The following is an 18,109-nucleotide window of genomic DNA, read 5'->3' as shown; positions in this document are numbered from 1 at the left end:
GTGAGAAACAAAGAAGTTCTTAAGACATATCTTGTTTTGCTGAAAACTTGTTGTAAGCAACTGCCTTAGTATGTGCAACTTCCCACGGATTAAGTATAAAAGTAGGGACACTAACCAGTAAATCTCTGAGTGGGGATCAGTACAGAGCTCGGTTTACACTGTTTACTCTTTCTCTGTATCCCTCACTCCCACTAGCATTAAAATAATAAAGCACTAGTTGTACGTTCCTTGGTTCTGCTGTTCTCTGATTTATTACAGCGTGGGTCGACTTTCACACATCTTTCACAAGACTGAGGCAGGTAGAACCTCAGCACATGGTGACATTTGGCGTTTGCATACTTGCATCCTAGGCATAGCTTGATGCAGCCATACGTAAAAATGGCCATCGGGATGAGGGTAATGTTTCTCCCAGTTCTTTGGAGGCGTGTGGTAAAATTGTTCAGGTAAAATAGAAGATGGCTTAGGTAACTGTCACAGGGCAGGAGCAGGGTATGGGCCACACTTGCGCCACACACAGTAACATCAAGAGCACTTCGTACCTGGTGACCTGGTTCTTGCCTGCCATCAAGAGGGAGCACTGGTCCCATAATCCCATTTTCTGTTGGACCTTGCCTATCCATTCCAGCCAATTCTTGCTGCATACCCACCTCCTCTGAACCAGATGTTCAGCACCTTCAAGTAGTCTGACTTGATGGTGAAGGGAATGAATGATCGGTTGGGCCAGTTGCCAGAGAACATAGCCTTGCTCCTCCTGCAGTTGACTTTGGCCCCTGAGGCCAGCTCAAACTGGTTGCAGATGCCAATCAATCTACAGACCATTCATGGATTCAAGCAAAGACAATGATATTGTCCATGTACGGCGTTGCTTTGATCTGAGTTCCCCCAATCCCTGGCATCATCACCCCGCTTAAGCCTATGTCCTTCCTGATGGATTTGGCAAAGGGTTTTATGCAACACACAAACAAGGCAGAGGAAAGTGGGCAGCCTTGCGTGACTCCAGACTTGATGGGGAAGATATCTGTTTCCCACCTGTTAATATGGACTGCATTACTGACAGTCTGTGGAGCAGTAAGATCCAATTCCTGATTCCTTCCCCAAGGCCCATTTTGGAGAACACATAGATCATTTTGTCTTTCTCATAGATGGGCAAATGAATGTGCAAAGAATGGAGGGATAGGGACATTGTGTAGGCACTTAATTACTAGTTTAATTAATTTGGCACAACCTGTGCTGTACTGTTCTATATTCAGTGCATGTGCGATATCTTGTCAAAGGCCTTCTCCCAATTCAGGCTGAATTTGCACAGTATGAAAAGCACTGTGTGATGTATTGTCACCTTGGAACAAATGTCGCCCCTCTATCCCACATATAGGCAATGGTATCCCTGAACAGCACAAGGCTGTCAGACATTTTCCTGCCAGGTACAACACACATTTGATCAGGGTGGATCCTTAGTCCCAGGATAGGCTTGGCGATGACCTTAGACAGGATTTTGTAATCCACATTCAACACCAAGATGGGTCACCAATTCCTGACGTCCTCTCCCCCTTCAGCTTGTAGATGAGGGTGATGATGCCCTTCCTCATGGATTCTGATATGCTGTCAGCCAGAAGCATTATCACTGTACACTTTCTGCAGATCTGGGATCATCCAGTCCCATAGAGCTGAGTACAACTTAGCCTAACAATGTGAGTATTTTCATGAATCAAAGATACTTCTGCAACAATATCTGTGATTTAAGGTATTTTTATTAGTTACATGTACATTGAAACACACAGTGAAATAAATCTTTTGCGTAGAGTGTTCTGGGGGCAGCCCGCAAGTGTCGCCACACTTCCGGCACCAACGTAGCATGCCCACAACTTCCTAACCTGTACGTTTTTTGGAATGTGGGAGGAAACCAGAGCACCTGGAGGAAACCCACACAAACACTGGGAGAATGTACAAACTCCTTACAGACAGCAGCCAGAATTGTACCCAGGTTGCTGGTGCTGTAATAGCGTTACGCTAACCGCTACACTACCATGTGTGACACAAATACTACATAGGAAATAGGTTCCTATTTATGTAACCTTATTGTGAGGCTCAATGTAAGCTGTGGGACAGCATGTCATCTTCTCTTTAGGTATATTGCAGTCATCAGGACTGGACTCAATATCAAACTCCACAACTTGCTTTCTTAGTCTGTATCAGAACTGACCATTTTCTGCTGTAAGTCATCCATCTGTGATGTTGGCTCAGTTTTCCTCTCTCCATTAGCACAGCTGGACCTGCTAGTTATGTCCCACGGCCCTACATTTTGCAACTTCTACATTCCTTTGTGTTCTCAATCTTGAACTGCCCTCGTTTCATCATTTTTTTTCATTTTCTTTCTTTCTAACTGCTCCATTTAATCCATCAACAGGTGACCTGTACAACTTATCTCCACAGCAACTCTGGAAACCCTGGCCTCACCTGAGGAGAGAGATCCTTATTTTCCTATCCAGTCCTCTCCCACCCTCTCTGCAACTTCAAACTAACTTATTTTCTCTGTTCCCCACTTCTGACCATGCGTCTTCAATCTGACACATTAACACGGTTTCTCTTTCCACAAATGTCTAACCTCAGAATCAGAAGCAGGTTTATTATCACTGACATATGTCGTGAAATTTGTTGTTTTGCGGCAGCAGTACAGTGCAAGACATAGAAGTTATTATAAGTTACAAAATTAAATAAATAGTGCAAAAGAGGAATAATGAGGTAGTGTTTATAGGCTAATGGACCATTCAGAAATCTGATGGTGGAGGGGAAGAAGCTGTTCCTAAAACGTTGTGTGGGTCTTCAGGCTCCTGTGCCTCTTCCCCAGAGGGCATGTCCCGGATGGTGAGGGTCCATCACTGAGGGTTCCTAATGGTGGATGCCGCCTTCTTGAGGCACCACCTCCTGAAGATGTCCTCGGTGGGGAGGGTTGTGCCTGTGATGGAGCTGGCTGAGTCTACAACCCTCTGCAGCCTCTTTCGATCCTGTGCATTGGAGCCTCCATTCTAGGCGGCAATGCAACCAGTCAGAATGCTCTCCAATGTAAATCTGTAGAAATTTGCAAGAGTCTTTAGTGACATACCAACTCTCATCAAACTCCTAATGAAGTAGAGCCACTGACGTCCTTCTTCGTGATTGCATCAATGTGTTGGGCCCAAGGTGGATCCTCTGAGATGTTGACTCACAGGAACTTGAAGCTGCTCACTCTTTCCACCGCTGACCCCCTCAATGAGGACTGGTGTATATTCTCCTGACTTCCCCTTCCTAAAGTCCACAACCAATTCCTTGGTTTTGCTGATGCTGAGTGTGAGGTTATTGTTGTGACACCACTCAACCAGCCGATCTACCTCACTCTTGTACACCTCCTCATCACCATCTGAGATTCTGCCAACAACAGTGGTGTCATCAGTGAATTTGCAGATGGCATTTGAGCTGTGCCCGGCCACACAGTCATGAGCCTAGAGAGAGTAGAGCAGTCAGCTAAGCACGCATCCTTGAGGTGCGCCTGTGTTGATTGTCAGGAAGGAGGAGATGTTATTACCAATCCACACTGACTGTGGTCTCCCAATAAGAAAATCGAGGATCCAGTTGCAGAGGGAGGTACAGAGACCCAGGTTTTGAAGCTTGTTGATTAGTACTGAGGGGGTGATGGTGTTGAATGCCAAGCTGTAATTGATAAACAGCAGCCTGACGTATGTTTTGCTGTTGTCTAGGTGCTCCAAAGCCAAGTGGAGAACCAGTGAGATTGTGTCTGCTGTAGACCTGTTGTGGCGGTAGGCAAATTGCAGCGGGTCCAAGTCCTTGCTCAGGCAGGAGTTAATTTGAGCCATGACCGACCTGTCATATCACTTCATCACAGTAGATGTGAGTGCTACCAGGCGAGGAAAGATCTGCTGGCTTTTCTGTTTTATATCTTTTTCTATAGTTGACCCCTTTGTGATTCTCATTTAGTAGTAATGTTGGACCACTGCTATTCATGTGAGAGTGTAGTTGTATATTTGAATATTTTTCTAAGTCCCGATTGACTGTGGATGTTGTTAAGTAAGTATTGACTTGTATTACAAGGAACATTAAACGTAAAGTAATGGTGCATTTGCAGGCAAGAGAGATGAAGATCATTTCACTAACCTTGACCTTGTGGAAGCTCATTAATTTTTTTCCTGCAATGAATCTACTGAAACTACTGGCCACTCTTTGCCCTGAGGATGCTTCACCTTCTCTTCACATTGTCTGGCAGTGCATCTGGAATTATGCCTGAGAAGTGTGGAGTTCACTCAACTCTTGTAGTGTGACATTCTGCTGCAATGCTCTCCCAACTGTGGAAGAATATCCAGCAACATTTGCTGCCACAAAGCAAATTTCATTTTAGAGATGCAGACCTGGATTTACTACTGCTCCAGGTATTGAAGTACAAGTATCAGGACTAAGGCCAGTTACAGCACAATCAGCCTTGCCAGGTTAGTGACCACGTTAATGAAGACTGAGCAACGTGGGAGTGTGGTGAAACATATGAATGTTCAGTCCTGGTTGATGGAAAGTTGTTAAATGAATGTTGGGGTATATGGCAGGGAACATTAAGGTAATGGTGTACTTGCAAGAAAGAAAGATAAAAACATTTTCAATAATTTTGATTTCATTGACAGCAAAGCAGGAAATAAAAGTGCACTAATTTTAAATAATTTTCAAATCATTTTATAGAGAATGAAGGAATAACTGAAACAAACATTCAGGAATAAGGTGAAAGCTGAAATAGAATGCTGAAAATTGTTTATCATTTGAAAAATAATGGAACTTTAATATGTTCCAAGGCATTGACACTTCATCTAAGTAAAGTTAGTTGTTCAGGGCTGGAGAAGTTGTTCAAGAATAATTGTGTGCTGTTAAAATCTAATTAACACCTCATTTGACAAGGTGTAACAATTTTAAATGTTGCTACAACACATCAAATCGCTGATTTTGTATTGATTGTATCTCTGAACATTACAATAATGCACTCAACATTTGGACTTCCACATTAAATTGCATCTAAAGTTGCTGAGAACATACGGCAAAACTATCAGTGTTTGTCATCTGTTTGGCTATCATTAGAATCACAAATTCTAATCTGTAATCCCCTTTCTTTTAAAAGCATCTTCTCTGTGGAATCAATACAAATATGCAGTATCTTTGTGAATTAATCCCTAGAATCCAAACCCAGTCTTAATTTAAAAGATACAGCATAGTTTAAACTGAAATTCCTTCTGCCATGCAGTCTTAAAATGTGACAAATGTTTTAAGCTCCAAATCAAGGAAGAGAATTGAATCATATAGAGTAAGAAAATGTATTTTCATTGTACCTTTCACAGTCTCAGGATGGCCAGAGCCCTTTACAGGTACCGAATTATTTTTGAAGTTATATATACAGTTGTCTAGTACCAGGCTAATACGGCGGACAAATTTCTCATTGCATATTTTCACAAACAATAATGTGAAAAAGACTAGAAAATCAATTTTAATAATGTTGGTTGAGGGATAAGTATTGGCCGGGGCATCAAGGAAAAATAATTAATTTGGGCAGATTGGACAAATAGTGACATGATATTATTTTTATTAACTTAATTAATCACAACATTGAAAATCTTTCTATATTTAAATCTTGTTACATCAGTTGTGAAACAAATGAGGCCCATGAGCACTTATCAATATTTTACTAACATGAGAAGAATAAGCAATACATCATCTTTTAACAGTCACAATTTACAATAACAAAGCTGTTCATATTTTATGTGCTGGCTTTAGCTCCTTTACCCATCAGATGTTTTTTTGTATTTTGTTCTGGTTTCAATAATATAATATAACATTTAGGAGCAAAATTACAGGCAGCCAGACCAAAACTGGAAGACAAAATTGCAAATATTTCAACAGCCACTGTGTACTTTCCAGGTGAACTAATGTAAGCTGGAATGAAAGTTATCCAAACTGCAGAAAAAATTAACATGCTAAAAGTGATAAACTTGGCTTCATTGAAGTTGTCGGGCAGTTTGCGTGCAAGAAAAGCTAAAACAACGGAAATAGCTGCCAGCAGGCCAATGTAACCCAACACACAAGAGAATGCCATTACAGACCCAACATCACATTCCAGGATTACTTTAGCACTTTGATGTTTGATATTTTTTACTGGAAATGGAGGTGAGTTAGTTAACCATAAAATGCATATTATAACTTGAAGAAAAGTGCATGTAAAAACACACGCCCTTTGCTGTTGGGGCCCAAAATATTTCATCAAGTTATTGTTAGGAAGAGTAGCACTAAATGCCATTAACACAACAATGGTTTTTCCTAGGATGCAGGAAATACACAAAGCAAAGCTGACTCCAAATACTGTATGTCGTAACATACAGGACCAGACTGATGGCTGGCCAATGAAAGTCAGTGAACACAAAAAACACAGAACTAATGAAATTAGCAGAAGAAAACTCAACTCCATATTATTTGCTCTCACAACAGGAGTATTTCGGTAATGGATAAAAATGGCTAATATTACAACAGTTATGCAGACTCCAAACAATGCTACAGTTGTTAATATGATGCCTAGAGTGTCTTCAAATGAAAGAAACTCTACTTCTTTCAGTACACACTTATCATGTTCTTGATTTGACCAATAGTCAATGGGACATGTCAAACAATGTATAGAATCTGCAAATAAAAATAATTAATTTTTGAATTAGGAAAATATAAGCAACCATATGAAAGAAATATGTATTAAGGTCCACAAATCTGCTATTTGTTTTTTTTTATTCCATACATTTAACCTGTTTTTTTAATGTGGCAACCCAGTAATGCCATTTTTTTCTAATTGTTTGTTCTTTCCTTTATGGAAGTACCTGGTCTTTCCTCGGCATTTCTCCACAATGATGTGTCTGAATTTGTTAAGTTTGAATTATGGGGGTCATAATCAAATGCATCACAACAGAGAGGTACATGTACACATTAACTTCAGCTCTTCAACAATGACCTGTCTTTCATCTTGTCAAAATGATTGTACAATTTTCAATTCCGTTTGCAATTCCTCAGCAAACAGAGGAATCCACGTTTGAATGCAACATTCAGCTGTGATCTGATAAATGACAAGTAACATTCACACTATAGTCAGTAACTACCTACCCTTGATATTTAATGGCATTACCATCGCTGATTCCCCCAAAATCAACATCTGAGTATTAACATTAACTAGAAATTCAACTGAACCAGCGACATAAATATCTTGTGATCCCCAAAGCCTTTCCACCATCTGTACGGCACAAGTTGTGAGTGTTATGGAATACTTTCCACCTGTCTGGATGATTATAGCTCCAACAACACTTTGTCCTGGAACAGCATATGAGTATACCACCACTAGAAGGATTGCAGCCATGTAAAGGGTGGCTCATCGCTACCTTCTCAAAGGCAATTAGGAGTGGGCAATAAATGCTGGCCCTGATAATCTATAGCTTCCTTGGAAAAGAGTTTAGCACTTTTGGTGGACTTGTGGCTTGTGAATATAACGTTGTTGTAAACAAATCTACAACAAAGTTTGCCTCCAATTTGATTTTGCATTCAAAGAATATATACCAGAGATGGTATCTTTATGAAAAAAACACATCAATTTGCTCAAAATATACCTATAGTAAAGAAACAAGATCACATTAAATTTTCACACACCTGTTTCATTGCTCACTTTCCCCTCAGCACATTGCAAGCAGTCAAAGCAGCATATTGGTTCTCCTTTTCGTGCTGCTTTTCTTGTTCCAGCTGGGCAACTTTCACTGCAGACCGAGATTGGGATCTACACATCATAAATACAATAGGAAATTCAATGACTCAACTTTACTCAAATCTGTTATTAAAGTTACATGTGATATACAGCAGATACATTATGAATCAATGAATACCTTTTGGGATTTTTAGCTAATGATTTAGCTATATCAATGATCTAGATGATAATGTGGTAAATTGGATCAGCAAGTTTGCTGATGATATTAAGATTGGATGCATAGTGGACAGCGAGGAAGACTTTCATAGCTTGCAGAGGGATCTGAACCAACTGGAAGAATGGGCCAGAAAATGGCAGATGGAATTTAATGCAGACAAGTGTGAGGTGTTGCATTTTGGAAGGACAAATCAAGGTAGGACATACACAGTAAGTGGTGGAGCACTAAGGAGTGCAGAGGAACAAAGGGATCTGGGAGTTCAGATACATAATTCCCTGAAAGTGGCGTCGCAGGTAGACAGAGTTGTAAAGAAGGCATTTGGCATCCTGGCATTCTTAAATCAAAGTATTGAGTATAGGAGTTGGGATGTTATGGTGAGGTTGTATAAGACATTGGTGAGGCCAAATTTGGAGTATTGTGTGCAGTTCTGGTCACCTAACTATAGGAAGGATATTTGTAAGATTGAAAGAGTGCAGAGGAGGTTTACTAGAATGTTGCCGGGTCTTCAGGAGTTGAGTTACAGGGAAAGACTGAACAGGTTAGGACTTTATTCCTTGGAGCGCAAAAGAATGAGGGGAGATTTGATAGAGGTTTACAAAATTATGAGGGGTATAGACAGAGTTAACATGAGTAGGCTCTTTCCACCTAGATTAGGAGAGATAAGTACGAGAGGACATGGCTTTAGGGTGAAAGGGGAAAAGCTTAGGGGGAACTTCTTCACTTGAAGAGTGGTGGGAGTGTGGAACGGGCTGCCATCTGATGTAGTGAATGCGGGCTCACTCTTGAGTTTTAAGAATAAATTGGATAGATACATGGACGGGAGAGGTCTGGAGGTTTATGGACTGGGTGCAGGTAAATGGGACTAGCGGAATACCGTTTTGGCACAGACTAGAAGGGCCGAATGGCCTGTTTTCTGTGCTGTAGTGTTCTATGGTTCTATGGTGAGAATATATTAAATTGGTTTTCCTTTGTTTATGCCTGACATTGTTAAACATATACAAGGCTTAGATGTGTGGTGAGATACAGAATTCAAATATACTTCAGTGGATGAAATACCCAAGATAACTGTACTTATAACAAGCATGTCAGTTCACTCACTTACAGTTTTAACAACCTATTCAAAGTTAAAAAATGTAATGGGACAAGATAAAGAAGCTTTTTGTATGAAGGATAAGTTTCATTTCTTAAAAATATTACAAAAAGCTATTTCACTTATGTCATTCAGAATTTCATTTTGCTGCCTTGATGAATTTGATCATTTGTATTTCTTATTTCGACATTGGATCTGCATCAGCAAGATACAATTATCTTTGACTTGAAGCAAAACAGAAATGAAGCTTATAAATTATTTCTTAATGATGCTCTTGGGATTTTATGAACATGACCATAACCATCAGGTTACTTCACTATAAATTTTTCTTTCAGACACAACATGTTTAAATCTTCCAGCAGCTTCTTTCATCTGCTGGGGGTTTGCTAATGCTTGTCCAATAATATCTATACTTAGGTGCAAATGTATGTTCAGATTTTGCCTGGCTATATACCTATTTTTATTCAATATGAATTCCTGATTTTGATGTTGCAAGGAATTTGAAATGTTTCACGATTGTGCTATTAAATTGGATTTTGGTTTAGCAATCTGAACTTTGAAATGCCCAGTTCGATTTCAGTCATTTATCTGACTTTCCACCTTGATTCAGGCATATGTGGTGTAAACAGCATTTAGGATTATCTGTTTTTCTGTACAAATCATTATTAAACAATTGATATTAAATTTGAATTTACATTTTGTGAAATGCAATGGATATAGTTATTTCCAATTCCTAATTCAGCCCTTGTCTTTATCAGTTATTTTTTTCACTATTTTCAATATCAGTTCTTTTTTCCCTTCATGAATAGTCACAATTCAATTGAATTATGTTTAGTAAACAATTAAAAATCATGTTCTTTTGACAGACAGCTATAAAACAAAAGTTGGAAAAAGCAAAAATTTGTAAAGATTTCTTTGGACTTCTTATTAATAAACCTCCCTGGAAGCTGCATTCCAGGTGAGTGCAAATTTAGGCTCTCTGAGAATCACAAAGTATAACTTGCTATGTTAAACATTCATGAACTGTCCTTGCTTAAGGGTTGCTTAATCTATACATTTTCCTTTGTGTTGTTTCAGAAAGATTTATTTATCATCTCGTTTTTCCTAACCCCTCAATTTTTTTATGTTTCTATTTTCAAATGCCTAGAAGAAATGGCTATTTTCAAACCTTAAAAGCTCTGCATAGAAAATGATTTGTGAGCATTTAAGATAAGGTAAGATATACTGTATTAGTCACATGTACATCGAAACACACAGTGAAATGCATCTTTTGTGTAGAGTGTTCTGCGGGCAGCCTGCAAGTGTTGCTGCGCTTCCGGCACCAACATAGCATGCCCACAACTTCCTAACCCATACGTCTTTGGAATATGGGAGGAAACCAGAGCACCCGGAGGAAACCCACCCAGACACGTTTGTAAAAAATCTAGTTAAGATCTTGCATCCAGCCAGTTCTGTCAATAACAAACAATTTATGATACTGTTCATTGGAGCAAGTCCTAAATTGATACATTGTTTCATCCTTTAAGGTATGGAATATATAGTTTTATTTTTCCATTAAAAGAATTTAATAAATTGCACAATATAATTACCTCTGTTTGCCCATTACTCCAAGTAACAATGTCTTCATTAATGAAAAGCTCCTGCCCAGGAGCTGCCGATGCATCGAAAAGGCCAACATTTACAATTTTAACAGAACCATTTGCATCCATTTGCCAGTTCATGATATCATATGATGCAATAGGATCACCATTTTCATCAAAGTACACTTTATCGCCATATTGGTTTGTAAAGTTAACTTCTTTCAGGTAATGGAGTAGCTATATGTTGACATTGAAAAATAATAGTTTTATTAACCATTTAAAGGAAAAGAGCGCTAATATCATTATTGATAAACACAATCTGAAAGTACATAACATAAAAATATCTTACTTGCCATGGTTGAAAGTGCGAAATGTTTGCACAAGTTTTGTTCAAGAATGGTCCTTTGTTAGGGTCACAGGTAATCAAATTATGAATTGCATGAGCTATTGCATATACTGCTTTGTAGACATTGTATGAAACTCTCAATTGTGATACATCACTATATACACTGTCTATTTTCCCAATTTCTTCTTGCCTTGTACATATTGGTTTGGAATTAGTAGTTGTAGTAATGTTATCTGGTGATTTAAGAGCACAGCCAAATAAGTTTTCCCAGAATCTATTTATCAAAGAATTACCAGGAGTTGGAGATGGGTGCACCTTAAGAAGAAATTCTTTGAATTGTGGAATTTCTCCTTTACGAAAGGCAAATCCTATGGTTCCACCAAATGACCTAAAGTTTTCTTTTGTTGCCAATAGAGCTGCAGTACTCCAAGTTTCACTTGCTATCCACTGTTTATTAGTAATATTCTGTCGCACCACTTCATTGGCTAATGAAATTATATCCCCCACACCAGCAAACAACACAATAACTTTCACTGTGGATTTTTTGATGGTATCTACAATCTGAAGTATCTTTTCACTGGAAGGGACTTTTGGAATTGCCTCAGTAAAGCCAAGGCAAACTCCATAATTCTGAACCTGTTCATTAAATAATTGAACTAAATATTGGCCATAGTCATCTTCTGTTGCTATAGAGCCAACCCACGTCCAGCCAAAATTCTTCACAAGTTGTGCCAAAGCTTTGGCTTGAAAGCTATCACTGGGTATTGTCCTGAAAAAGGTGGGAAACTCCACTTTGTTGCTAAGACATGAACATGAAGAAGAGTAACTGACCTGAAAAGTAATAGAAAGAAAGGTTATGACGACTTGGTGAAAAGATGATAACAGAGTTATATTTGCAATTTTGTCAAGAATATTGTAAATCTCATCATAGAGCAGAATATTGTTCATAACAAAATAGAAGGTGGTTTTTCAATTTGCTTTTAATTTAAAAATACATTAAAAATCAATGGCAATTCACATGAATGAATCTTGGCACAGAAGATAATAAAGTTGAAAATAGATATTATATTCACTATTATTTATAATAATAAATACTACATATAAATTATGATGAAGAGGCTTCATACCATTCCATATCCAGAGGAAACAAAATGTCTTTGGTGGACTAAAGCATTTTAAATGTTCTTACCAGAGGAATTCCAAATTGTCCTGCAATTCTTCCAATAATAATGGACTGTGTTGATCGAGCATCACCAACTATTGCAGAAATAGGAGGTGATCCAATACATTTAGAATTCTTGATGCTGTTATCTATTCCATTCAGGAGCGTGACTGCTGCTCTGACAGCCTGTGGTACTTTACGACAGTTGTCATAAATGCTGTAGCCTAATTTTATATTTGGAAGTAGTGTTTGATCTTTGTTTATTTCTTGGATGGCAAAGATCATCATTTGAAGCCACCGAAATGTTCTGAAATTAAAACTGTTGGAGAAGAAAATTAGTCTTACTGCCCTTACTTTATAAAGTGAGACACGAGTTATTATTTCATTCCATCTCTCACAGCAAACAAAATTACAAGTGATATGCAATTTTGACATTTAGCCAGCAAACCCAGATTAGCACAATTAATGGAGTCGTTAATTACAAAATTGAGACCAAGGGTTATTTAATGTTGACTGCCTCAAGCAAGTCAATTTTATTAGTTCTACTGAGTCAATAGAAGTAACTTTCTATGACAGTGGTATATCCCATCTTGTAATAAAGTTACTGGAGAAGTCAACTAGTCATTCAATTATAGAGAATTACTATTGGTTGGCATGGAAGGTCCACTTGGGTCTAATAAAAATAGTCACATAGATGGATCAATCAATGAGAAAATTTGAAATGAATCAGAAATAATACAAAAACAAAACGTGATTGCTGGAAATCTGACAACTGATGAGTTCTTGGGATCTAATGATGAGTCAACAACTTTGTTTCAATGTCCATAAATAATCTCAATCTGCTTGAACATTTCCAACATTTTTTTTAAATTATCACTAATATGATGTTGGCTTTGTTTCTGATAACTCGCTGCACCAGTGCTATTGTTTTCATTGGCTATCCATGTACTAAATCAAGAATCATTTGTTTCCACCTCTAATTTTTAGTCAATCTTCTTATTAGCTGGGGAAGCAGTTTCTTGGTTCACTTAACCATGGCTTAGTAACAATCTGATTAATGAATATTGCTTCATGACCCAACCATGAGGGCCACAAAGCAGGGCAGAACAATAGGATTTCCAATCTTTGAAATTCAGGAAGGTTCACTTGGCAGCAAACAGAAGCTGAAATTGTGAAGTACATTGTTAATATAGGCAAATCCTGCATTCCTAGAAAATGGGCCATATCGCGATTTTCATGTCATCTGCGCATGGGGCAATAAATGCAAGTTGAAAATATAAATTTTGTGTTGATTTATTTACTTTTATTTTCACACAAAGTCCATGAGTGAATTTTATTCCATATCTCAAATTTTTGGGTGGTGATTTGTGAATTCTGTAAGGATGAATTTCCGTAACCTGAATGGTCATAACATGGGGTTGCCTGTACCCACTCCTTCATTGATTGCAATACCACTCTTAGTGCGACTGGGACATTTAGACATAATGGATTTTTCCAGCTAAATATTCAGCATCTCAAAATCATTTGCTCAATGTAGCCATTGGAAATTAAGCATTTAAGTTAATTTCTACTTTTTTTTAAAGTTCTCAACTGTGAACTGTTCATTTCAGTCAATAGAAGAAATCTGAAGTAAAAGTTTATAGATTTAAACTAATAAGGTAAGATGCATGTAATGTTCAACTCTGGGTGCTTGCTTTAAAAATGTAAATTTCTGTTTGCCAACAACATATCAACAAGGATCTGCTTATAAATTATTTTGAAGTTTTGAATTTTTATTTTATTTAAATCAACATATCATTTTCATTAAAAAGACCAATTCCCAGCAGTTGTCATCACTAAAACTTGTCATTAATTTCTCTCCCCATTGCAATCAAAGCCAGAATTCTTAGCTATTTCAAAAAATATCTATTATAGCTTGTCCACTTTGTTTCTAAAAATATATTGTGCTCAAAGTGTTCAACTTCACAGGAATGAAATTATTTATATAAAATTTTCCTCAAATTATTCTATATCTCTTTCAATTTTATCAATTGCAATGTTACATTCTATTTTTTCATGTACAGTACTTTGTAGAGATTTGTTCAAGCATAAGACATTTTAAAATCAATGTAGTTGTACATATGAATCCTGCTTAGAATTTAGTAGAGAAGTTGCAAATTGACTTTTAATTCATCATTTTCTGTGTATTGAAACATTATCAAAAGGAATTGTAAGAATTTGTAATCTGCTCCATATCCAGTGAAAATCTTTTTTACTTTGGCTTCTATCACTTTTGATCATTTTCAAGTATTTAAAATATCTGACAGTGTCCTTTATGAAAAGCATTCAAACTCACCCTTCACATTGTAGCTTCTCAGGCTTTGTCATATAGGAAAGTTCAGGCACAGTTACTGAGAAGTGAATAGGAAACAAGCCACCAATAACAATATCACCATCTTCATGGACTCCATACAAATTAAACTTTTCAAGTAGTTTACACGTTGGATTCATGACTCCAAGCACAGAGAAAGACAATGTATGTGCCAGGACAAAATACACATTGAAATTCATTGTTGCCTTCATCACAGGAAAAAACAGACTGATTTATTTCAGTATTAGGTGCCCTTATATACAGCTGGTGCATTTGGCAGAATACATCATTTTACAAGAACTTAAAAACTAAAATATTCCCAAAAGTATTCAACAGTATCACATGCTATAATCTGCACTGGGAAATCCAACTGCAACAGCAATGAAAGAAAATTATTATGCTGTGTGTCCAATTTTAAGTCACAGCAACTGGAAAATGTCTTGTACACATGTGATCTCTGGGAATGTAATAATGAGCAATACTTGAATAAACCAAGTTACAGATAGTGAGTAATGCAGTGCATTGTATTGGGAAATGGAGTACAGAAGACGCAGGGTTCGGGCACCACATCTATCCCAATATAGGATAATAAATCTTATTTTAATATATTACAATATGAATGTGCAAACAAGCTTTGTTTCCGTTTCTAGTTTATCCATTCCCTCAATTTATTTTTACGTAAGACGTAGTTAATCGTTCAAAGCAAGCTCTTAGTCATAAATTTAAATAAATATGTAAAGTTAACCCATTTGCAGCAATGTCCGCACAACAGAGATCAATAGATAGTAATCAGGAGCAGGAAATATATCATGCTTTACTCTCTTAGTCTGCACAATGGAGAGAACTATTACACCTGGATTGTAGAGGTAAACCTATTCAGGCCTCCTCCTCCTCCTCCAGTGCAGGAGGACCAGGAGATGCATGGTTGGAGAGGTAGTGCAGGATGAAGGGATTTAAATTCTTGAGACATTGGAACTGGTTCCGGGGAAGCAGGATAAGTTACACTCAGGCAGGACCGGAACCAATGTCCAAGAGAGAGCATTTGCTAGAGCTCTTGGGGAGGGTTTAAACTAAAATGGCAGCGTATATGAACCTATACAAGGAGACAAAGGAAAGGAAAAAAGCAAAAGTGGAAGGCAGAGACATCAAAGGTGAAGAACAAGCAGTGCCACAATGGAGATCAACTTCAACTTAACAAGTTTACAGTTTCCTAAGTTTCATGTAACTGTGGTAAGTGCCTGACTAGAAATGAGTTTTAGTCGGATTACATCAAATCACCTTTTGCAGATAAAACTCAGCTACACCTAACAACAAAGTGGAAAAGGCTGACATTTATCTGGTGCCTTTCATGTTCCTTTCAAAATATCCCTGAGTATTTAATAGCCAAAAACATTTTAGTCAATGTTATAATGTGGAAAATACAACTGCCAATTTATGCAAACAGAATGTGAAAATAACACGATGATCTGTTTTAGTGGTTCAGACACAGAGATAACTTAACAGACCTTCTTTAATATAGAACATGGAATCTTTTATTTTCAGCTGAGGGTAGATGGAGCCTCCTAAAGGTAAATGTTTGATGGTGCAGCCCTCCCGAATCAAGAGTATCAGCATAGATTTGGCACAAATTCTTGCAGCTTGGGTAAATCTGTAGTTGCTTTGAATAAAATATTTTGCTGGCCAGAGTAGCAATATCTCTTCATATTTAAGATAAAAACAAATCACAAGCCACTGAAGTAAGATTAAGAGTAGCTAAATTAGAAGAATTAAAGCTGAGCTCTGGTACAGAAGTTAAAGGAGATGATTAGAAGGTTTCATTCATTGAGATGCCCATTTTCGAACTGCAGCAAACATTGGAACCTGATTCTGAGTGACTGACTGTTGTTAGTCAACAAGCCAACAATTGTTATTATGTCTCATTATTTTGGGCGTGGTTTCCTCCCATACACTGGGCAGTTTTTTTTAAGAGAATTAGTCAACTAGCCATGACCACCTATATGCAGGACCAATAAGATTGCTGTTCTAAGAAGATTTATTCATTTCTCAAGTGTGTAAGTAAAATGTGGTCCATCACTGCTGATTTTACTAGAGTGCTTAATATGGTGGGCTATAATCAGAGGTCTAGCTAACATCACTGAATTTAGTTACATAGATTAACTACAAATAATTTTACTTTCTCAAAATACAAGTAATGAGTAATCCCCAAAACATTGTTATCCTGATCATAACACAGTTCTTATCAATTCCAGTTGTTTATGTTTCAATTAAATAATTGAACAATACTTACAATTAAACACTAATTAAGCCAATGCTTTTATTGTTCTTAAAAACCACTGCTTGTGTTATTCTAACTGACTTGAGATGCTGACCTTATGATATGTGTAAAGGTTTGGTAGTTGACAGGTTTTCTGTCGTATTGATGAAATTCACCATCATTTCCAGTGTGCCAGCACTGTTTTTGGCTGCCTAAAGAGCTCAAGACGTCAAGCCCACATACACGGTGGCAGGAATCACCGCTGCTCAACAGACCGTGATGTGTAACTTCTTCTCACTGCTAATAGTTTTGCAAAAAACTGAGTCTATTGACTGGTTTTTATGTTCAAAATCAGAGAAAGCAATGGTCTGTTGAGCAGCAGTGATTGCTGCCGCCTTTTATGTTTTGAAGACATGGATTACCCACAGCAGTCAAAGCACAGGAGAGATACCACTGATGCTGTCTCCACAAAATCTTCTAAATTTACTGACAAACCGATATCAGCATCCTCTCCAGGCAAACATCCCAGCACTGTGGCTCTGTTGGTGGCTCCTAACATGAGACGCCTGAACCAGGCACTTTACTCCGAGCTTTATTGGAGCAAGAGACTACCAGGAGGACAGACAAAATGCTTCAAGGGTGTTCTCAAAGCACCATTGAAAAATGTAACTCATGGGAATCCCTGACCAGTGACTGATTGAAATGGGGGAGGATCACTCTAGAAGGCACTGAGAACCCAAGTGTCTTCATCTGGATGGCAGAAGAAGCACATCACGACACGTACTATCCGTATGCTATCCCCAAACCCATGCACCACCTGCCCTACCTTTGGCAGCAGCTGTGGATCCAACACTGGACTCATCAGCCACCTGGAGTGGAGGCAAGTCATTCTTGAGACTAATGAAAAACTTCTTTGCACTGATGTGGTGCAAAATCATTAAACTTCAAAATGAACATTCTTTCAACTGGCAGCTGCATAAAATCATTGTTGTGTAATCCCAACAAGTGTCTGGGACTATTCAAAAGTAAAATTGCTGTTAATTTCATGGGGAGAACAATTAATGGGGCAAATGGAGAGAAGTAATTCAAAAATAATTCATTTTCCAAACATTCACACTACCTGTATTCTGTTCAATGCATTTTTATTTTGTACTTGATGGTGTACCCATCCTACCAGTAGATCTCTCTCAGCACCTGTCTTTAAGGTCAATAGAAAGGGCTTTCTCTGTTTTTGACCATAAAACAGTTAATAGACTCAATCTATGATAAACAATTAGAAATCAAAAAAATGAAGATGCTGAAAATCTGAAATAAAACAGAAAACACTCAGCAGACCAGGCAGCATCAGTCTGAAGAGAAA

At 37.8% G+C, this 18,109-nt stretch overlaps 1 protein-coding gene across 1 annotated transcript; it reads right to left on the bottom strand.

The window, feature by feature from the left end:
• Nucleotides 1–5,779: 5,779 nt before the first annotated feature.
• On the bottom strand, nt 5,780–14,527 carry LOC127571871 (extracellular calcium-sensing receptor-like). The gene is made up of 6 exons (XM_052018617.1): nt 14,481–14,527; nt 12,173–12,464; nt 10,987–11,814; nt 10,647–10,874; nt 7,699–7,822; nt 5,780–6,693 (listed from the first exon to the last, which is right to left on the bottom strand). Exons 1-6 carry the CDS (start codon nt 14,510–14,512, stop codon nt 5,780–5,782), a joined length of 2,418 nt encoding a protein of 805 aa, XP_051874577.1. The 5' UTR covers nt 14,513–14,527.
• Nucleotides 14,528–18,109: the final 3,582 nt, after the last annotated feature.

This window comes from Pristis pectinata, chromosome 6 (assembly GCF_009764475.1).
Source record: "Pristis pectinata isolate sPriPec2 chromosome 6, sPriPec2.1.pri, whole genome shotgun sequence".
In the NCBI taxonomy this organism is placed as follows: domain Eukaryota; kingdom Metazoa; phylum Chordata; class Chondrichthyes; order Rhinopristiformes; family Pristidae; genus Pristis; species Pristis pectinata.
This window is presented reverse-complemented; position numbering and strand designations above follow the sequence as displayed.

Bases quoted from the DNA above. Each gene is read 5' to 3' on its own strand.
- LOC127571871 (XM_052018617.1), bottom strand. From the start codon at position 14,512: ATGACAAAGCCTGAGAAGCTACAATGTGAAGG. The intron at 12,465-14,480 runs GTGAGTTTGAAT...CTTCTCCAACAG, and splicing joins GAGAAGCTACAATGTGAAGG to TTTTAATTTCAGAACATTTC. The intron at 6,694-7,698 runs GTGTGTGAAAAT...TTTTATTTGCAG, and splicing joins GAAAGTGAGCAATGAAACAG to ATTCTATACATTGTTTGACA.